Genomic DNA, 23,270 nt, shown 5'->3' with positions numbered 1-23,270 from the left:
TGTATTCTTTCAAGAACAATCTCTTGAGAGTGGGGTGGTGAGTGCGCTCTTCAACCCTTAAGGTTCGATACCAATCTCCGGCCTTCCCACTCAAGGTTAAGCCTAAGGCTTTACACTTATGCAGCTCATTGTGCTCTTCCAAGGAATCACACACGTGTTCAAAGACTTCAATGTGCTTCCTAACGTCCTCGTTACCACTGAAGTTTTGAGTGAGCTTAGCCACTTGTACTGCCTTGCTTCTAGGTTCTCTCTCAGGCATGCCCCGCATGTTTTCCACAATAGATCGTCCGATCATCTGAGCAAACGCTGCGAGATCACCTAGGTGAGCAGGGATAGCTGGTGGAGGCACTTCTGGGATAGCTTGGCTGATAGGTGTTGGCGTTGGTCTGGATATGTTGGCAAATGACGTAGGATATGATATGTGACTAGGCCTAGCTCCTCTTGGATAAGGGTTGTGATAAGGCGGTCGTGGAGCATACGCCATTGGCATACTAAGAGGCGTAGGAGCTACATGAGCATGAGTAGCGATAGGTACATAAGGTTGATAGGCACTGGCACGCACTGTTGTAGGTACTGTCCCACTAGGTAGCGGTGTCGTACTAACTACAGTGGTAACAGATGCGCCTTCCGTCATGCTCATCATTGGGGTAGGCATTGTGGATTCCCTAATAGAAAGTTGAGCCAAGGTTGGAAAGCTGAAGTTACTGCTCGTGGGCTCAACTTGCATTGAGACTCCAAGTGAAACAACATACGAAGGGTCTATGGGACTCACCGAGGGAGTCTCCAATTGTGATAGGGTTGGTTGTTTGGCCTTGTGTGTATCCAAAAACCTCATAGGGCCAGTGGAAACTAGGTTCACTCCCCTATTTTGCCTCTCAATTTGGATAATTCTATGAATAACCTCACATATCATTTGTTGTTGCTCCTCTAGATTAGTGGCGCTAGATGTAGATCGTATGACTTCTAACCAACCTACATGGTATGTGTAACCCATGTATAGGTCAGTTAGAGTCTCTGTGTGTAGATCATATTCCCAATTTTCATTGAGAAATATCCCATCTAGACTTGGTGTGCCAAACGCTTCTCTTGAAGTGGACGCAATGTCACTTCTTATGGATTGGCTTCTAGGGACCTCTACTTTAGGAAGAGCATCGGAAGGTGGTAGCTCAGTAGGGCCCTCATTAAACGAAGTGGGTAGAATATCCACATGGACACTCTTTGGGAGGGTAGGGTCTACATAAGATGTGAATGGCAAATCCACTACCCCTCCTTCTTCATTTACTTCGCTTGTCGCATGTTCAGAGCGTGTAGCTCTACTAAAGGTCTCTATTAGACGACTAAACATGCTAGATCCGGGTTGTGGGGCCCAAACTGGCATGTTTTGGCTTGTCTCCTCATCAGGGTTCTTGGTAGGGTGCCCTTCCATGGCTTCTGAGTCAGAGGATGAGTCACTATCCACTATTCGTGGATCTTGGGTTGCACTTCCTTGGGTCCCAGCGGAAGGCCAAGATGCTAACGTGGAGGAATGGTGTGAGCCTGCGTAAACCGAAACGCTTTCTAGTGGCTCAGATTCCAGCACCCGACCAGAGCATAGATGCATGTGACGTGGGTACCCTACGTGCGTTGGTAACTACCCTTGAAGCCCACACAAGTGGTTTCTTGGGTATTTCGCACCCCGTTTTTACTTGTTTTTAGATTGTTTTTAACCCGTTTTTGACCCCCTTACTTATGGTTGAACCTGGACTAGGGCGTGTGATAGCTCGAAACGAGCATATCGTTCAAAGGGTCCTAGTGTGCTTTACAGCACCGTGTTCGCCTATCCAGAGCTCCTGTAGTCCTCAAAACAGTCTGTTTTCTTGTGGGGGAAGGGGCGAAAGCCTATTTGCTTGTGGAGGAAAGAGTGAGGGCTTTATCCCACATGCTCACTTTACTCCTTGGGGGGTGAGCTACATATAGGGCACAACTTCCCATGAGCTCTCACTTGAAAGAAGGCTATGGAGGCTCACTCTCCTATATATATATATCAAAAGATCGAGACCGAGTTCGGGGTCGGGGTCAATTGGGGGTTTTTCTTTTCAAAAAAAATAAAAAATCTTTCCTCTTCACATGTTTGGTTTTTTTCTTTTAAAAAAAATTAATTTATTTTTTTTTTGTTTGGGATAAGTTTTCTAGGGTTTCTTTCTAGGGTTCATATTTTTCCGCGGCGCCGTTCGCACATAGCACAGTCTGGAGATTCAGAAATCCTCCCTCGAACACAGAAAACCAGATAACAAGACGTACGCCCACACGCGGAGCGGAAAAATAACAAAAGCAATAGAAATGCAGAAGACAAATTGCAGAAACAGATTGCAAAACACAGAAACACCTCAACAACAAACACACGGACGCCTTTCCTACAGTGTAAATTTCGCTTCACGCAACAGCCCGAGCTGCAAATTGGAGCTTGGTGCAGGGCAACTCCCCGACAGCGGCGCCAAAAATGTACGCTTTTGCTGCACAGGTCATAGCTGGGGACTTGCCAAACACCGTATACGAGCCACGAATGGCTGCAAGCATACAACCAAGAAAGCAAGCTCAAACAGAATGCAAAGGTGTGTCACTCACCACTCTAACCGCCGCCGTGAAGGATTCCCGCGTTGCAAGAGTGAAGGAGGAGCCGCCGTCTCGCTGCTCTACCGCCGTGCCGCTACACAATGCTCGATCGCTCTCTCACTCTCTCACTCTCTCTCTCTCTCACACGCAGGAGAAGGAAACCAAGAGGATAAGGCAAGAGCACTCTTGTATTCAACACATGAGAATGAGGAATTTAGGGTTACATTTGACTCTTATAAGTGACTTGGCCGTTCACACATGGGCGCCCATACATGGCCGGCCGATCCTAACCCTTATCCTATTGATATTCAAGGCGCGCCTCTCATCCGCGATCACCCAATCCCTTTATCCTTTGCATATGGTGCCGACAAGCCCGGCCCATGACTCAGAACAGTTAAACTAATTACATGACGTAAAACATAGTACGTCTCAATGTCTGTCATAGGTTAACAGGGGACTATGTGCTTGTTCACCCAAGCATCCATAACTGGCAAATAATCTTTATCTCCCTTTACCTGCACTATATTAATCTTACCTCCCTTCTTCTTTTTCATGGGGCATCTTGTGCTGACCAACTTACTCCATGTTCTTCTAAGTTTGGGGCACAATTGCAAAAGCTAGGGCCATGTCAGACTAGGACCCTTTTGCTGAAGGTCTTTCATTAGATCCCTCTTTCATCAGATCATACTCTTCCTCATGGACACCCACCAAAGGAAAATCATGCATGCCAATGTGTCTTCTGGACTTGATCTTCTTCCTACCTTCCTTGGGCTAATCCTCCACTTGATCTCCTTTCTTCCTCTTGGATGCCCCTGGCTCGTCCTCCACCTCAGCCCTTCTAGTCCTTTTACTAGCTAAAATGATTGCTTCTTTATCTACTCTAATCAAATTTACTTCTCCTTGTCTAAGTGGCATCTCCTCTCCCCTCCTGACATCCTACCTTTCCTCTCTCCTTGGTGCTAAGGGATAAACATCACCTCCCATCCTCCTAGGGTATGGGCACTGAGGAGATATATGATCCCTCTTCATATAGTTAAAACACTAAACATTCATGTTGGGTCCTCCTCTTCCCCTACCTCTCATACCATCTCTCTCTCCTACCCTAGGGGCGTCTCTACCTCCTTGCAACATATTTAAGCCCAAATTTTCCATTTGCTAAGTCAGATGATTAATACCTTGCATCAGCTGATAAGAAACCACTGGGACTATTAGAGCAGCTCCCCTTATGCTCTTCTCTCCCCAAGCTTCCTTTAGCCTGAACTTCCCTTTGTTTTTACGCCATTCTTTGTAGCTTCCATTCCTTCTCTATGGAAATTCTTAAGGCCTCGTCAAAGGTTCTGGGTCTCTTCAGCTTCACTCTCTCCTTCATATCTATATGAAGGGACTAGATAAACATATCCTTCTTAAGTAGAACAGGCAAGTGCTCTGTTCCCAAAGAAGTGTCCCATCTTCCCCACTGTTGTTCAAAATGGTCCACAAATCTATCAAAGACATCAGACACGTTATGCTTTAACTTCTGAATTTCTTGCCATAGAGCATCTGGGGATTCACCCTACTTATAATGCTGCACCAAAGCCACTTTAATGTCTTCATATGTATGACCTTGATTTAGTTGAGCTCTCCATGTATGCAATCTTTTGGCATCTCCCTTAAACAACATAGACAACAATGTCAACTTATCCTCATCTCTATCCTTCCCAAAGGTAAAGGTTGCCAATTCCATCCCTACCACAAAATCTCCTCTAGATCCCCTCCAACATGTCCATAGAACACCGAATATGTCATCATGGCAACCATCTTCTCTTTGGAAAAAAAACTTTAGACCTACAAATAGACTAAAGGGTGCTTCAAAGCCCTCCTTAGTGGGGGCACCAAAACAATGATGTGTAGCGTGTCCCAAAATACACCACCGTGAGGAGGGAACTACCACCAACACCACAACACCAGCAAAAAAACCAAAGTAAGCACCAATCCACTAAGCTGATGTCTCCTGATCTTAAGCTAACTCAAGCGGATACTTGAGCACTCTCCAAACCCTTCAAAATAGCTCAACTGACTACTTTAGTGATCCTCCCAGGTCAGCTCTAATCTCCAATAGCCTTGATCTTCCCTTAGAACCCTTTAGCTGACTACCAACTGACCAAAAACACTCCCTTCAGTTGACTACCAAACTGACCAGAAACACTCCCTTCAGCTGACACCAACTTAGAACACTTCAACTGACCTCAGGCTGAAGTTAGCTGACACCAAAACTGACCAGAAACACTCCCTTTAGCTGACTACCAAAACTGACCAGAAACACTCCCTTCAACTGACACCAACTTAGAACACTTCAGTTGACCTTAGCTGACTACCAACTGACTAGAAACACTCCCAGCTGACACAAACTGGTCAGATATTGACTATATTCTGATTCAAATCCCAGGTCAGCTCTAATCTCCAATGGCCTTGATCTTCCCTTAGAACCCTTTAGCTGACTACCAACAACTGACCAGAAACACTCCCTTCAGCTAACTACCAACTGACCAGAAACACTCCCTTTAGCTAACACCAACATAGAACACTTCAGCTAACCTTAGCTGACTACGAACTGACCAGAAACACTCCCAGCTGAACAAACTGGTCAGATATTGACTATATTCTGATTCAAATCCCAAATGCTGACCCCAGTTAGAGAACTTCCCACCAAGCTTCCTCTTCCTCCAGTACCAGCAAACTTCAAGAACTTTCCTCAGAACATCACAAGGCCTATCAGCTCCTGCTGACTAGGAACTCACCTACCTATTTGCTCGGTTGACTCATTTCTGAGTCAGATTTCAACCCTCCACCAGTGTCCACTGGCACCTCCAATCCCTCAAAAAACTTCAAACCCCACTAGGACTCAGCTCCCTACACTCAAAGGCAACTGACTCCAGATGCCTCTGTTAGAACCTATTGACTCAAATACAAGCTATTTGACACAATTCTCATTCAACACAAGTTAGATCTTCACTTAGAGTTGGTTCTTTTTAACAAACTCCATCAAAATAACACAGATAAAACCAAAGCATAAGATTTTCATCAATCCAACACAATTAGATCTCCTATATGTATAAAAAACTAAGCTAATCTCAACAATTCTGAGATTTAGGGATTGAACAAAAAAGAGAGAACACCACAAAACCAAGGGACCTCCACACTATTATCCCCAACAAAAAATCATGTACTTTCAACTCCACAAAGACCAACAAAGAACAACAAGAGCTGTAGCTATACCCTACAGACTTCCACCATCAAACACTGCAAAAGATTGTTGAGTAAGGCTTTGAGGTGGTCAGTTCCAACAGAGTTACAACTTCAGAGGTCCTAGGGCACCAACCATCCTACAAGACCCTCTATCACCTATGAAACCTCTACTCTAGGTAGACCCAAATCTCCTCAAACAGATCTCGTGTTGCCTACTTCTCAAAACAAAATAGAATTCAATAGCAAGCTATCATAGAGCTGCTTCACCACAAAACACCTTGGCTCTCTCACAACTCTCTTCTTTGCAACCAAGCTCACACACAATGCAATTCTCCTCCATAGCTTCTCCCGACTACGTGCTTCCTTCTTGGTTCTCGAGTGTCTCCCCTTCCTCTTCTCTGTGCATGCAAGTACTCTTTCTTCTTTTGGATGGGGTGACAACGACTGGTTCTAATTAGCAGGTGGCCATGCAACAATCATCTATTTTCTAAAATTTCTAATCATACTCGATGATTTATTACATTTTCCTGGGGTTGGGTGGACACATTTATTCTTTGAGCATAAAAAAGCATATCAACGGTTCAACGGCCATATAGCTTTCTCTTTCAATGTAAACCAATGTAGTAAAGAATATTTCGAACCAATGTAAAAAGATTTTTTTTTGGATAATGTATAAAATTTTGGGCAAGCTTTTTCTCGATGTCTTCAATATGGCTGGTACATTCATACAATAAATTATGTGTAAGCATAAATTCACAACTAACATTCAAATAAAATATCAAAGGAAACCATGCTTTTAAGCATCAATGCATCACTTGTCTAGAGTCTCTTTTCGTAATTTACTCATCCATATACTCAGATATCTAATCATCGAAGAACTCTCCTCGTTTTTCAAATTTTTATCTCATTTTCAAAGCCTATTTTAGTGTCTTTTTCATCTTCTTGCTTAGCAAAGTCCTTTAGGTTAAGGAGAACTCATTTCTCCGTTGTAAAATTTTGGGTCTCATTCATTATAGTTAATCTCATTATACTTAGTGAAAAGATGCAAGGGGGAAGAGAGCTTGAGCTCTTGCAAGCACACACACACACACACACTCACAAAACCCTAATAGAGAACACACAAGGTGAGAGGCTGAAAATCTTCTTCTTCTCAACTCAACACTCAACACACCATATACAAGATAAGAGTACACACAATATGAAAGGTACTCAACGAAATACATACACGGGTTCTCTATAGTTTGAACCCAACTAAATGAGCTGGCGCTATAACTATGCCAGTCTCTAGAATGGCTGTCGCATAGCCTATCATCCCACTAGCCGCATATCACCCATGATATCACCAACCATGCCAGTGGTGTAAGTGTGGGGCCTATCCCCCAGGTGGGTCATCAGTGTCCACCGCCTCACTGGATGAGCTCGATATCTCAACACTCCCCCTCGAGCTCAACTCCATCTCATGTACACCAAGCAAAGCCCTGAATCTGCGGAGCTTCTCTGTATCCAATGCTTTGGTGAAGATGTCAGCTACCTGATCCTCTGTGCTGACATAAACAAGGTCGAGGTCTCTTGCCAAGACCTTCTCTCTGACGAAGTGATAGTGGACCTCTATATGCTTTGTACGAGCATGAAAGACTGGGTTCCTGGCCAACTGTATACTGCTAATGTTGTCATAGAAAATGACAACTTGTCTATCCACTGATAGGCCTATTTTTCCGCTCAGCAACTCCATTTTGTTGCGGAGTGTATCTGCATGTAAACTGTCTCCGAATACCATTCTGCTTCAAAAATTCAGAGAACTCATTGGAGAAGTACTCTCCCCCTCCATCTGACCTTAGGCACTGTACATATTTCCCTGTTTGCTTTTCAACCAAAACTCTGAAATTCTGAAAGTCAGGAACACCTCACTCTTCTCCTTCATGAAATATACCCACACTTTCCTTGTGTGGTCATCAATAAATGTCACATAATATCTGCAGCCTCCCATAGACATGGTCTTCTGCAGCCTCCCATAGACATGGTCTTTGTAGGACCCCATACATCTGAATGCACAACATCTAGTGCATTTCTGCTCACATATCTATTTCGTGGAAATACATGCTTTGTTTGCTTTCCAAATTGGCATGCTTCACATATTCTCTGCATACCTTCCACTTTAAACTTTGGTAGCCCTGTCACAATTCCTTTAGTCTGCATAGACTTCATTCTCTGCACATTCATATGTCCAATTCTTTTATGCCATATGTCTGTGTCTGCAACAATTCTTGAACCATTTGCAAACATCGCAGCACTCATTTCAGGCATGTCTACATTCAACGTAAACATTCTGTCCACTCTGTTCCTTGGTTCCAGTCTTTAAACTCTTTCACATCTGCAGCAGGCAGTCAGATTTATGTCCGATATCTCCGGTGCCTCTTCATGCTGACCTTCTATGTAGTCCCAATAGCCCTTTCCCATCAGGGAATTCGTTAACCTGAACCTCCAAGCATGGAAGTTATTCTTATCTAGCTTCTCAGCCACAATTTGGGTTATCCCATCATTTGACATCTTGCCAAACACACAATTTTACCAGAACCAGCACTCTGGTTTGTCCTGCACAAACTGCTGTATTTCCTGCAGCGGTACTGTAGTACTCTCAAATGTCACAACCAGTGACTTCAATGTGTATACATACACCCAATGGCAACTGTTGACCTCTTTGCAGCACCCACAGTGTCTGTATAGTCAATCTGTCTTCCTGCAGTTCTTAAAACAGAGTTCTGCAGAGAATCGATGACTTACCCGCAGTGCTCGAAATCTCCTGCTTTCTGAAAAACGGAGGTCCAGACACGCCCGAAACGCGTTTTCGGCCCAGAAAATTGTTGTCCGATAGAACAACATAGTTGCCCTATAGCTTTACTCCCGCGAAGAAAGCTCCTCAATCAGAGATCGTTTGTCGGTGCCTCCCGTAGAGCTCCCGACAAGGGTGTAGTCACCAACACAAATAGGGAAGAGTAGTTGAAGCTCTTACCCTCGTACCGCTTCTTGTGGTTCTCTTGCTTGCAGCTCAGCCCTTAGCACGAACTAGGCTCTGATACCATGAAAAGATGCAACGAGGAAGAGAGCTTGAGCTCTTGCAAGCACACACACACTCACAAAACCCTAATAGAGAACACACAAGGTGAGAGGCTGAAAATCTTCTTCTCAACTCAACACTCAACACACCATATACAAGATAAGAGTACACACAATATGAAAGGTACTCAACCAAATACATACACGGGTTCTCTATAGTGTGAACCCAACTAAATGAGCTGGCGCTATAACTATGCCAGTGTCTAAAATGGCTGTCGCACAGCCTGTCATCCCACTAGCCGCATATCACCCATGATCTCACCAACCATGCCAGTGGTGTAAGTGTGGGGCCTATCCCCTCGGGTCATCAGTGTCCACCGTCTCACTGGATGAGCTCGATATCTTAACACTTAGTACTAATTAAAACTTTGTGTGCTACTCTATGTGAGTGTTAATCCAAGCTTGGTGCTTAATCTATTTGCCCACCATTAAGCAACTCTCTCATTTCAACATTACTTTTCACACTACTAGTTAGCAGTCCACAATGCTAGTAAGTAACTCCCTCATTTCCAACATCCACAATGCTAGTAAGTAACTCCCTCATTTCCAACATTACTTTTCACACTACTAGTTAGCACTCCATAGTGCTAGTAAGTAACTCTCTCATTTCCAACATTACTTTTCACACTTCTAGTAAGCAGTTAACACTTCTAGTAAGCAGTTAACACTACTAGTTAGCAATCCTCAACATTTCTTAGTGAGCTCCATTCTAACAACAAATTTTCAGGGTCTCAAGCTCATTCTCTACTTCCAAATTTTACACTTAAGTCTTGCATTACTCATGGCCTTGCAAATACTCTACCAAATTTCGGGTCCTCAAACTCAAGATCATTAGGGCATTTCTCCAAAAATCCACATAAGTCTAAGCCTTCACCTAATGTTATGCTTTATAGAGGTTCTCCAACTACAAGGATTTATTACTTAATTCTAGGTATTTAGGTTATCTTACCCCAACATCCACCTAGGTCTAGGCCTTTATTTGTCTATTTTTCTTAATTATATTCTTTTAAAAAAGTTTTTAAAATAAAATAATTCATTAACCTTGTATATTAACTTAGGAAAAAATTGTTTAAGATTAACCCTTTGATCATCATATATTTAAAAAAGTCACTTAACTAGATTAATCTAAATTTGATAAATATCCTTGGGATTATCTTTTTATTCCTACTCTTAAGCTCTCAAATCCTTCACATAAGACATGTCTTATTTTATAAAAGTATTTCTTGTCCTTTAACTATCTCACAAAATCTTACTCTGGAATCATCTGTCTTCTTATGTCAACCAATGTTTTCCATTTCCTCTCTTAAGATTTAATTATTTAATACTATTTCTCCTTCTCATTCTATTGGACATAAATATCTAAAGAATCAAGTCCCATTTCCCTAAGAATTAAACTAGACCATAATTATGGATTAACCTTAATGTTTTTAACCTTCTTAAACCCTCTACTAATGCAAAGTGATAAATTCTTGTTGCAAAACAAAAGGTTCTTAGTCTTTAATCCACTGATTTGGCTATTGAAAACCTTAATCTTCTCAAACCACATATCCAAAACAAGGGTTTGCTATTTTACCCTAGCAGTCGTTCCAAATTGTTATCAAACTTGACGCATGATTCTAACCCCCTAAATAACATCTACATGTCACACTTTAATCTCTAAATTCCTCTTAATGGTCACTTAGTAATCCTTCATTACATAAAAAATTCATCTTAGTGATCACTTAGTAATCGTTCATTACATAAAAAGTGGGATTAAGATAAAATTAATGGGTAATTTCAAATTAAGGGTATGGGGAGCTTCACAATAACCTATGGGTCAATCTCTAAATTCCTCTTAGTGATCACTCATTACATAAAAAGTGGGATTAAGACAAAATGAAGGGGCAATTTCAAATTAAGGGTATGGGAAGCTTCACAACATCCTATGTGTCAACCCTAATTATACAAGATTTACTTAATTAACCCTAATCTTCCCAAAATTAGGGTTTTCAATAAAATACACTATTCTTACCCAAATCCAAAAATTGAAAGTTCCTTGGGCTTTTAGCAAACAATCAGGGTAGTAGAAGAATCCCTATATCAATTTCCAAAAAATATTATTGATTTGAGATTAAGACTCACTAACACTTTTAGTCACCACTACTTAATAACTCTTTGAATCTAGGTTAAGTTAATGTGTTTAATTTATATGGGCCCCTTAGAAATCATCAAAGAGAGCCCTAAATCCATTAGTTTAGTCCAACTCCTACTGTATAAGAGTCTAGACACCGTATGAGAGTTTAGACACTAATCACTCATCAACTCTTAATTCATAATTACTCATCAACTAATCACTCATCAACTCTTAATAGCCTATTGTCTAATTAGAGAGAATTACACCATTTCACCCACATGATTGATCCTTTAAAATGAGCTCACTAGAGATGTTGAAGCTTGCACAAGGGGTAATACAACTTAAAGATAAAATAGTAGGTTGCCAAAATCTTTGCTCCCAACTTGGAGAAACTTAGAGAGGGTGTCTAGAAAAAGTTGGAGAGGAGCCTTAATCTCAACATAAACACACTAAAGATGATCTAAATACTCCCTAGCCCTCCTTTTATAGGCCAAGCCCCCTCTCTTGCATCAGAATAGATAGATGGACATGTGTATGGTGCATGGGGTAGGAAAGGACATAGAGAGGAGGATGGTAATTTGATTTTCTTATTTATTTAATATAAATGTTTATCCCCTACTTTTGGGGTTAGGATATGATTCATTCTAAATCCAAGGAATTCTCTTTTGTAGTATAGTTAGCTTAACTCCTACACAAATTTATGAAAGTGGATTTGAGTTTAAATCCCACCTCCCACACCTCCTTTTTTTTCCTTAAATAATATTTTGTCTATTTAACCATGCTCTAGTGTTCCAATTAAGCCTTTTTCTACTGTAGTGTTCTTCGGGTAGATAAATTTTGAGTGGTTACATGACCCTAATCCTAGTTTAGATGATCGTTTTTCAGAATTTCAACCGAGATGGCATATTTACGAAAAAGTGTTGACAACTCTCAACTATTAAAATTTGACCCGAACAAGGTCCTAAGCATAAACACGAGTTCCTTTGACTTAAGAGAAATTTTCCAAATGATAAAATTTCAAAAAGTAAACTTTCTCTCTCTAGACTTATTTTCTCTCCCTAGTGTTTTAACTAAAAGAAGGGCTTTTATTTAATATTTTCTACATGTTTGGGGTAACCCTTTGGAAAGGGATTTTATAGAAATAATGGCCTAACAGTCACTAATGTGAAACTTGACTCATTGATGCCATAATTTTGCAAAATGGGGATCTTTGTAGTACTAGATCAAAATACAACATGTGACTATAATTGGACAATTACTTGCCAATACATTGGCATTGAGACATACTTTGGATGGCCTTTCATTTGAGGTCTTTAGTGAAATCTCTAATTAGGGTTGAATAGGGGAGTTTGTAAAGCCACCTAAGTAGGTATTTCTGGGTGGATTGAAGTTTGGTAGACAACAATTCCCATTCATGGCATGTCTATTTAGGGCTTGCTAAAGCAAAGGGTATTCGGTTGGTAACCAAATCTAGCTATTTTTGGTTCACGCAAGCAATTATTTCACATCATAAGCCATTGACACATGAAAGAACTCATTTCTTTTTCACGTAGAAGGTGAATTTTTGGGGAAGGGAATTGGGTGGCCATCACACACGAAGAGCCGTTGGCCCTATTGGATCTTGTAGACAAATGTAAAAGTGACTAGTTCACTCATCGGTTTTCAAGCCTCGGATATGCGAGAGAGGGTTGCCCACCATTCATCTACAACAATACAATCAAATACACCTTCGGTTGGGGGCCCTATATAGGCAGTACTACCCAACTGCCAACCATGTCGCCTGTGGTGAACAGGATAAGAGGGCAGGAGTAACTGCTTGGTTGAGTCTAGGAGCTCCGACTTAAACGGGGCAGTGAGAATTCTCAGTTCAGCTACAAATCTCTCTTCGTTCCATTCTAGGCGCTGCATATGTGGGCACCGTCGAAAGATGATCTAATTTCGTGCGAGCCAGATCTGCTCTACAGCACTACAAGCGGGTCCAAGGCCAGATACTGGCTAGTGTGCCGGGTTAAGCATTGTGGTGTCCCCCAGCAGCGCATGCTTCCAAGTAAATTAACTTTGCTTTTTTGTAACTAACCGTTCTTAATAATTAAATTTCCCTGTACTCTCGATAAAAAAACTGCCAACCACTGTTCACGTGTGAACAGGACCTTGTGAAAACATCACATAGCTATTTGTTCTTGCATATGTGGTCAAGAGTGCAGGTAAAGGTAGTTGGGAAGTGGGTGAGACTTGGGGCATCCACACTAGACGAGCAAAGGATTTTGTCCGATTGCGGAGAGGCCTCGGTGTTGCCGTTAAACTGTGCCGGCAGATACGCGCAGCGGAGTTTGGTCCGCCCGTTCGACCTCCCACTTCTCCGTCGTCGTTTTCTTCATCGACATCATCTTTTATCTGCTGGAGGCGCCTCCCGCCTTCGCCATAGCCAGGAGATCTCGAAGCTCACGAAAGAACTTGAATCTCCGCTTATAGTTACATACTTTCGTCTTCGTCTTCTTCGTTGTCGTCTTCTTCTTCCTTCTGCAAAGAAGTCGCCATGGCAGCCGCTGCACAAGCAGCCGCTTCAGCTTCCCTCTCCCAACAACAACAGCAGCATCTCCATCTCCATCGCCACCGCCATCGTCATCGCCATCGCCTCTCGTTGCCTTGCTCAAGCTTCCTTGGCCCTCGCTTCAGCCATGACCTCTCCATCCGACCCCTCCTGCAGGTACTCTTCCTCTTCCTGCATGTAGCTTTTTCCATGCTCTACGAAGGTTTCTTAGTTTTTCCATCATTTAGCGCCTTCATTGGTGCTTTTCCATACTCAGATGCATAGTGCAGGCTCATGTTTTGGGCCCTAACTCGAGATCTCATGCCATCTAAACCCTAACTTTCTTGCACACCATATCCATTTTGTCTCATCTCTCCTTCTTTCTGCATGCATGCAATGCTGAAAATCTTCGATTCACATCCACAAGGCCAGTCTTCAAAGGTTAACACAGGAACTTGAAGTTTCTGCGAAAATCCTTCCACACCAGGTCAATTCTGCTAAACATGAGACACTTGAAGACTAAAATAGCAGCAACTTTCTCAAAATCAATACTTGACGTGCTTCACATACACTTAATTTCGAAAGACTAGGGCCTGAGACAAAAAAAACAGGCCTTGCGTGCTTAATTTGTTCTCCTTTCTGGGAATTGTCTGTAGAGCAAGGCCAATGAGAGAAGTCCTCTTGAAAATCAAATCAATGCATTGCTTACTGCACTACATGCTAGGGTTGCATGCAAAGCTGAGATTTGATGCATTCATGTTGAAGATTAGGGCCAGCCTTCAATGTGTTTTCAAAACTCGATAAACCAAATATGCCTTCACATCAACAACAGTTAGTACAACTTTGCATAGCAGGACGGACCCTCTGGTCTTCATGTTGAAGGTTATGTCATAACCCCAAGGTGCATCCCTCATTTGATAAGCCTAACAGGCCTTCAAAATGCACGCTAGGTTGGCTTTGCATAGCTTGCACATAACTGGGTATGCTTTCATGGTTAAGGGAAGCCTTCATCCTTAGATGAATAGATTTATATGCCTATTTAGGCCCTAGTCCTTAAGGTCATTTGTCCTCAACTTCTACTTGATATGCATTATCATCTTTACTGTGAAGCCTTCATCCTACATGCATAATGTTATATGTTGAAGAATAGGAGAATCTCCCAACCTGCTAGGGTGTCGTCATGCTTGATGTTTTTCCAGCCAATGATGTATAGAACTTCAGGCTTAAAGGAAACCACAAGTCATTATCGGCTGCATTGGCTCTGTGTTTATGATGTTCCATGTTGATGCTTATAGGGCCTGCCATGTATGCAGGAAAGATTACGGCCGGCTTCATGGATTTCTCCCGTCAGTGAGGTGCAGAAGCATCCTTATGTCAACTGTGATTGATCAAAAGTGTTTTAAATCCGGCATGCATTTCTAAGGTTGTATTTGCATCTCCTCTTTTACAGATTGCTGTGGATGGATCTGCAAATGCAGCTTCAGTGGCTACTCCAAAGCTGGACGCGAAAGCTGAGGAGCATACCCATGAGGAGCCTCCTGCCACAGCCAAGGAACCAACTATTTCTGCTGTTATGGCGGACGTGGCAAATCTGGTGAAGTAGGTCTCCTATCTTACGGAATGTTAGTGCTTTTTTTTTTTGCTGGCATGAATGTGTTCAGAAAGCAGCTACTGTCATATCTTGATTTGATGACTGGTCAGAGATTGTATAATGCACGCTTAGCAAGCAGCTCAAATATGGTGCAAGTAAGTGTGAAGGTACACATGCACTGGGAATTTTCAGGTTGGTGGTGGTTGCCAGCATGCCTAGGCAAACACATGCATACCCTGTATATGCAGTCTCAACCCTGGTTCTGCACCACTAGTGACCTTGTTATAGCTATTGGATTGATTAAGCCTGCCAGGGTGTTCAGAACAGCAGTTGATTCGAACTTTTCTTGTAACAGGCTTGTGGATTCCAGAGATATCGTAGAGCTCGAATTGAAACATCTGGATTATGAACTTGTGATTAGGAAGAAAGAGGCCTTACTGCCGCCACCTGCACCAGCCTTTGCACCTCCTCAAATTGCTGCACAAGCACCATATCCTGCATATGCTCCATCCCCTCCACCACCAGTGCCTGTGCCTGTGCCTGCACCTGTGCTGGGCCCATCCCCTGCACCAGCCGTCGCCTCTCCACCAGCTCCTTCTGCTCTTCCTTCATCGGACTTACCACGCATCTTATCCCCCATGGCTGGGACATTCTACAAGAGCCCGGCTCCTGGTGAACCCCCATTTGTGAAGGTCAGCTGAGTTCGATCTCAGTTGGTGACCGGTTTTTGTGTGCTTCAAGCCATCTTCTTTGTAACTGCGTGTCAGTATGAACTGGGTGCAGGTTGGAGACAAGGTTACAAAAGGGCAAGTGATCTGCTTAGTGGAAGCCATGAAGCTAATGAATGAGATTGAGGTGCTGCCCTTTTTCCCCTTGTCTGGATTCAAACAGTCGGGCATTTTGTAGGAAAGTCTTATGGAGTAGCATGCTAGGTTTTGACTTCTCACAAAATAATATTGTGGGTTTTTGCAGGCTGATCAGACGGGGACAGTGGTGGAATTTCTTGCGGAGGACGGCAAGCCCGTAGCTGTTGACACGGTATCAATCTTACCCTGCTATTATTTTTGGTTCTAGTTTCAGGGAGTTTTCTTTATAATCTCTTTTATCGTAGATTTTTTCAGTCTTTAAGGTTAGTTTTTGACTTAGATTGTGTTTTCCTTGCAGCCCCTTTTTGCAATAAAGCCTTGAGCTGGATGATCTGGGCAAGAACTCGAGATAGTTATAGATTAGTAGAAGAATGATGATGATAGCTATAGATGAGGTGCAGGGAAAAAAATATTACTGTCAATTTAAGACATGTTAGCACGTGCGTGCATCTTGGAGCTAGGATGAGAGCAAAGAGGAGTGCGTAAGGGACATTCTTCTGGTTGCGTCGTGCTAGTGATGAGTTTTCCTAGGAAATCAATTTTGACACATCAACCTCTCCTTGGTGTCGTGGTTATTTGTTGTTTGGAGTACTCAAATCTTTTGCAACGTTTGTTAGCAGTCATTCAGCTCAATGTTATATGCATTTGAATTATAATGCGTTTTTATTACTAGGAATAATATTGGTAATACATGTTGAGATCAGGTTCGCAAGTTTTTCCTCTGTGGAGTACATTTTTCAAAGCAATGTAGCGGGACATTCATTTTTATTACTAAGGAATAATATTGGCAATACATGTTGAGATCAGGTTTGCAAGTTTTTCCTCTGTGGAGTTCATTTTTCAAAGCAATGTAGCGGGACATTCAACGCTTAGAGGTCTCTGAGAAAAACTCCACAACTCAATTTCCTTTCCCTAGACCTTCCTTGGGGCTTCGTTCACAGGTCATCAAACAAGAAGCAATTTGAGTAAAGCTGTGAGAGGTTTTCCAAAAATTACAGGTTGATGGTAGTTTCCTGAAAATTTGAGTAAGGCTGTGAGAGGTTTTCCAAAAATTACAGGTTGATGGTAGTTTCCTGAAAATTAATATGTTCAATTGATCATGCCTATGGTATCACTTCTTCCAAACAAACACTTTCCGGAAGATTAATGTGTTCACTTTATCATGCCCATGCTTTCACCTCTTGTTTAAGCTAATTGTCACACTAGAAATCAGGGCTTACACGAACTCTAGGTGGAAAATCCACAGGAGTCACTACCTTTCCTTATTTCCCATCAAGCTTCTCACAAGTCAAAATATTGGCTTGATGCCATCCAATTCCAATCAAGAGATGCAAAATTGCACAATCCCTGAGCTGAGCTTTTTATTAACTCTAGCTCTAGGTAGATTGTACTTGGATCATGGTTAAATGCAATAAGAGTGTACAAGTGATACGGGTTTGCAATTAAGAAAACTCCAAAATAGTAGAGGGGGCCTTGTAAGGGTTCACCCTTCAACTCCATAAAGTGTGCCTTTGTTCCCTTTGGTCACCTCAATAAGTGATCATGAAGAAAGCAAGACCTTTGAATATCACTCATCTTGCATGTGCATGGGCTCTCCATCAAAAAGCAAGGATGTGAAGAATAAGATTATTTTAATTGGCTATCCAACACTTGAATGACGAGGAGTAAGATCTCCTTGAAACATCGCCAGCTCTCGCAGAGGATCAGATAAGGCTCCAAAGGAATTGATGTAATCACAGTACGCGCCACATGCCATTCACACAAACCACCATATCGCAACTACCAATGCGCTCTGACTGTCAGTGTAGATAGAGGTGGCAGACTCCTGTCCAACACCCACGTCAGCCCCATAAGCCGTCTGAGCCCCACACACTCTCGGGGTTAAATGAGCTTTGGGGGAGCTACAGTAACTACCAGCTTAGCAACTCCGACACCCCCTTCCAATTACGCTAAGCAAATCAGGAGAGTAGGCTTAGAAAAGTGCGGCACACCACCACCAGTACGAACAGACATTACTGTAGCAACACTTGCTCCCATCTCCGGTATCCTATCCCCCCTCCCCCCCGCGACCCACCCCCAAGACTGTGGACTGTAGGGAATCTGAGCGGCAGCGACACACTCCAGCTTAAATAGCAGCGCTATCAAGGCGCGTAATAAGCCATGTGTCAGCCGCACAGCTCCTCTCCACCCTTCCTGTGAGAATTGTGCTAGGCGCATAATAGGCCATCCTCTAATACAATTTTTAATTGGACATAAGAAAGCGCCTACTTGACATCACCTTACCATATTTCCTTTTCAGGCTTACCATCTTAATTATGCTTTACTCACTCCCAAATGTTCCAAAATCATCATTGATCTATTGTATTTTATTGCATATTCACATAAGTATATTCACACAAACTTTTTATATGGTATATATATTCACACAAACTTCTTATATGGTGTATTAATTAAATGTCATTGGTGAGTATATTCACACAAACTTTTTATATGGTATAAATATTCACACAAACTTTTTATATGGTGTATTAATTAAATGCTATTGGCGTGGCTTTTAATTAATGCAACCATCCATTCAATGCAATGTGGCATCTGCCAAAGCTACCGACTCCTCCTTCACGGCAACTAGCTCCTCCTCCTCCACAACGTACCTCCCCCGACAAGAGAGAGAAAGCGAGGCACGAATGATCGAGAGAGATAAATAGCTTCATAATAGCACCTCCTTCCTGGTCACTATCGTGGCATACCTCCTCTTCCCTCTCCTGCTCTTCCCTTGCCTACTACCTCCATTTTTGCCACCCCCCTTACGCGGAGGATGTCTCTCTTGTGGGTATCAAAAAAATCATGACAGAGAGAGGAAGCGGAGGTTGCCTTGGGCGGAGGCTTGGAAGCCCGTGTATAGGTTGAGAGTGGTGGAAGGGAGGTCGGCTGCCATTTTGGGGGCGCTGCGATGGCTAGGTCGGTGGCTTCAAGCCAAGAGAAGTGTTGTTTTTGTAGAGAGAGAGAGAGAGAGAGAGAGAGAGAGAGAGAGAGAGAGAGAGAGAGAGAGAGAGAGAGAGAGAGCGCGCATCTCTGTCTCCCAAACAGCGATGTGCAAATCAGAGAGGAGCGTCGCTACAGACAGACATGGCCAGAGAGAGAATCACGAGCGGGGAGGATGACTCCTATTTGAAATCTGCATGGAGAGATGACAGTTGTCAACATGCTCAAAAAAAAGATATTATTCAACATGCCTCCCAAAAATAGAAGTGCATGGGTGCTCGCCACCACCATCTGCTCGTTCATAATTAATGGGAAAAAACATTACAATCCGTAAAGTCAATTAGATTAATTAATTTAATTAATCAAAAGAAAACGTTGTGGTGCCTTATTAAGCCCATGTGCCTTATCTAGTTTTGTTTCTTGGCAAATCAACTTCTCATGATTCTTGGCAAATCAACTTCTCATGATTCTAAGGTTACTATTTTTCAGGCAAGTAAATTTTCCTAGGTCTTATGGTGGCGCCAAAGGTTATTTATCATACCATCTAATATCATTGTCATAGATTATTGTTTTTTATACATGACTCTTACCTGAAAATACCCACCTTTGTGTGCAACATAATAGCACTTAGAACTTGCAACTCAATTGTGAATTTAATCTTCAAAGTCAATTATGTTGAAATATGTGGGTGGATCACAAAAGAATGAGTAAAGTAGCCCATTTTAATCTATTATGAGTAAGTTGATTTATTTAAAGATTGGTACATACTTGCTCACAATGTTGGGGGAGCACAAAACTATCTTTCTCATCTCTCTAAAGCTTTGTGGAGTCAATTGGAGGATGCTTCTTCATAGTTGCATGAGCACCACTACATATCACTTTGAATCACTTCACATCAAAGATGTAGATAGTAAAATATTTAAACCTAACCTCTATCATGTCTTGAATGATTCCACAATAATCTAATTGATCGGGTATGATGTTTGTGTCATGTCTACTTGATCTACTATCTCGCTCAAAGTTTGCCATGACACCACAATCAAATGTGTTTCTTTTGCACTCCACACTCTCATGCGAAATGTCTTCCCTTTAACCACATTGCATTGTACACCTTATACTATATTTATAGCAAAAACATAAGTTGCAATTAGGATGCTTTCACATATACATAGATATTGTATGCATATCAAATCAAAATAAAAATTACATCAAAGATTATATTCAAGTCTAATAATCAAGGGTGAGTTATCCTTGTTATATTCAAGTATACTAATCAAGGGTGAGTTTACTTACTTGATAGTCACATCCTCGTGCATACTCCCACTCATTCTTTGTCACCGAGCTTCTCTATTTCTTGAAGCATATACAAGTGCCTCATGTAGCCATTTAAGATTTATTTTTTTATTTGATAATTCCTCTAGGTGATCAGGGAAGGGTGCCCTTTGGTTTGCTCTCTTGAAAGCTTTCCTTTCGCCTCTGTCTAGCTTCTTTGTATCTTTGGATCCACTTCTGCATAACGGCATATGAAGGATGAAAAATGTGTTGATATTTTTCCTTAATGCTTCATCCATTCTTCAAGGCTTTCCATTTCCTTATGGGATATTAGAAACCATTTGCTTGTCCTCTTCATTGGTCCATAATCTTCGCATGGTAGAGTCCACTTGAGAGAGGTGGCCTGCTATTAACACAAGAGACTCTTGCATCAACTATCCCTCTACCATGCTCCCCTCTGGCCTTGCTCTTTGTCTTACAAACCCCTTTAAGGTTTGGATGGATTTAAATAGATGTGAATGTGATGTGATGAGATGTGAATGGATGTGATGAGATACGGATGGATGTAAATGGATGTGAATGTGATGTGATGTGATGTAAATGGATGTGAATGTGATGTGATGTGGACCTTAATAGATGTGAACGGATGAGATGTGATGTGGATGGATGTGATAAGATGTGATGTGGATCTGAATGGATGTAGACGGATGTGGATGAATGTGATGTGATGTGGATAGATGTGTATAGATGTGATGAGATATAATATAATGTGAATGGATGAGAATGTATGAAGGACGATGGGAATATATATGACTGGGTGTGGATTAAGCAATGTGAATTGATATAGAAGAATGTCAAACAACGAGAAATGATGAGGAACAATGTGGAAAGATGAGAGTTCGTTAGAAACTGTATTTATGAAACCTGTTTTTTAAAAGACTGTTTTATGTCAAGAATGTTGGGAAGCATTTTGACTATCTTGTCAACTATGGTCATGACGACCTAAGTGAAAGTTGCAATAGGTTGTTGGTTGATCTTGCTGATCTTCAATGAAGAGTCCATCTGGATTTTCTTATGTGATTATAATTCCGGGTACTATGAGGTAGGAACTATTGAAAAGGCCCCTCAGTGAGTAGGTGGTGATACTATGGTTTCAGCTGAATCAGTGATATTTTGGTTTCATTAAAAGATTGCTTTGGAGGATTATGATTAGTGATACTATGGTTTCATTAAAAGATTATTTTAAAGACAGTTGAATCTGTGAAAAAGGCAATTTCATATTGGGTATGTAAGTGGTGTGACTATCTTGAATTTTGCTTGAAGCGTCGGCTAGGGAGCTTGAGAACTCTTTTGCCTGGTACCCGGGACAAAACATAACCAAATTTCTAAATGGATCCTATCAATATAGTGGTTGGGTGGTTGGCTAACCCATGGGATTGGATGGGGTTAGATTGGACTGATGGATCCTTAAATTAAGACTAAATTCTGTTAAGTTACGATAGTTGAAGTAAATCACGGATAATCCTTGTTCTATGGAAAAGAATCAACGGCTGTGCCTCTTGATGAGGAAAAAAGCATTGGTCTCTATGATCCAGGTACAAATCTCTTCCTTGATCTATTCATGTAACTTACGGGCTCGGTCGGATCAGTTTGGTTAGTAAAGACCTTGACTCGTTAGATGATTTGGTTAGTAAAGACCTTGACTCGTTAGATTAATTCTCGCGTTAGATGATTTTCCTGTGAAATCGCCCGTGTCTTCTAGTTGAGGGAAGTTTTTCTGGGTTTGATTTTGGAAGAACCGAGGGATTAGTCTTTGCTTGGATATTCGTGGGTGAGGCCCCGAGTGGGAGACTCTTCCCTGTGCAAGAAGTGCTACTTCCGCTGCTAGCACCCCCAAATTCGATACACAGTGGGGGCAGGGATCTCTCATCTCTCATCTTGTACATAGTTGATCTCACACTCTTGTCACCACATAGAACAATAGCAATTGGTAGGATGAACTATACATGTAATAAGAGGATGAGCATGCACATATGTAAGCATGTATATTTAAATATGTATATGAGGAAAAGGTGAGATTAATTACTTGCATCATCTTTTGCCAATCATGAGACTTGAGGATATACAGTTACTCCATCCCTTTTGTCTTTGTCTTTGTGTAAATCTAAACTAATGGGGTTAGCACAAGTGCAAGCTATGGAGGATGAAACTCCATCGGGGGTATGACAGAGAGAGAGAGAGACAAAAAATTGCACGACTAATAATATTGATTTGTTATTGAAATCTCCACCAAGTACATGATTTTATAGCCTTATCTTTTGACTCAATCAAACCAACTATATGAATAAAACATGGCATGTCCATTCACATCACTCCTTACTTCACACACACATAATATCTTATCCACCTAAGGGTGGGTTCACACACATAAGCACACTTACACATCCTAGTACACTCATGAGGAGTGTTCACACATAGTTACACACTTTGGCTTCTACAAGCTACCCTTTGACTTTGGAACTCGTTCAATGATAAACGACTAGAGAACATGTCTTGTCTCTAACAAACCCCCCTACAACAATAGATGTTTGAATGCCTAGAGATTGATACAATATTGGATACAAAGATGTTCTAACCAATGATACATATCTAGATACATTAGAGATCTAATACCCATAGAATTGATACAAATCCTGGTTGGAGGCTGTCTTTCGAATGTTAGGCCAAGAGGTCCTTGGTAGTTAGAGTATCCTAAAAACCCTGATGATTATCAACACAAGAATCCCCCTATGCTGCTTGGATGAAGGGATTCAAAGCACACATAAAGAAAGATTGACACACACACACACTTATTATTACATCTCATTTTTAGGAAGAGGACCCATGACTCAACACACATAAAAACATAGATGATTATGCGAAATTAAATCCCCCTTGATGCCAGTGATGTCAGCCTTTTTGCAAAATGAAAATGCCCTATAGACT

General features: G+C 41.7%; 1 protein-coding gene across 3 annotated transcripts; it reads left to right on the top strand.

Annotated features, from left to right (window-relative positions):
- The first annotated feature begins 13,327 nt into the window (after nucleotides 1–13,327).
- Nucleotides 13,328–16,824, top strand: LOC147634802 (biotin carboxyl carrier protein of acetyl-CoA carboxylase, chloroplastic-like). Of its 3 annotated transcripts, none has more exons than XM_086803977.1 (7): nucleotides 13,328–13,751; nucleotides 14,888–14,929; nucleotides 15,025–15,173; nucleotides 15,521–15,857; nucleotides 15,949–16,020; nucleotides 16,138–16,203; nucleotides 16,330–16,824. In XM_086803977.1, the coding sequence occupies exons 1-7, from the start codon at nucleotides 13,581–13,583 to the stop codon at nucleotides 16,351–16,353; spliced, it is 861 nt and encodes a 286-aa protein (XP_086660103.1). In that variant the 5' UTR covers nucleotides 13,328–13,580; the 3' UTR covers nucleotides 16,354–16,824. The 3 variants fall into 3 exon arrangements, with proteins under 3 accessions (XP_086660103.1, XP_086660102.1, XP_086660104.1); XM_086803976.1 differs by having other exon boundaries at nucleotides 13,437–13,751; nucleotides 14,870–14,929; XM_086803978.1 differs by lacking the exon at nucleotides 14,888–14,929 and having other exon boundaries at nucleotides 13,437–13,751.
- Nucleotides 16,825–23,270: the final 6,446 nt, after the last annotated feature.

Source organism: Cibotium barometz, chromosome 10, assembly GCF_041138505.1.
Source record: "Cibotium barometz isolate CiBa-2024 chromosome 10, ASM4113850v1, whole genome shotgun sequence".
NCBI classification, from domain to species: domain Eukaryota; kingdom Viridiplantae; phylum Streptophyta; class Polypodiopsida; order Cyatheales; family Cibotiaceae; genus Cibotium; species Cibotium barometz.
This window is presented reverse-complemented; position numbering and strand designations above follow the sequence as displayed.

What these genes read in the sequence shown, in the direction of transcription:
- LOC147634802 (XM_086803976.1), top strand. Translation starts at nt 13,581, where the DNA reads ATGGCAGCCGCTGCACAAGCAGCCGCTTCAGCTTCCCTCTCCCAACAA. An exon ending in GTGAACCCCCATTTGTGAAG is followed by an intron (nt 15,858 to 15,948) that starts GTCAGCTGAGTT and finishes AACTGGGTGCAG; the next exon opens with GTTGGAGACAAGGTTACAAA. An exon ending in AGCTAATGAATGAGATTGAG is followed by an intron (nt 16,021 to 16,137) that starts GTGCTGCCCTTT and finishes GGGTTTTTGCAG; the next exon opens with GCTGATCAGACGGGGACAGT.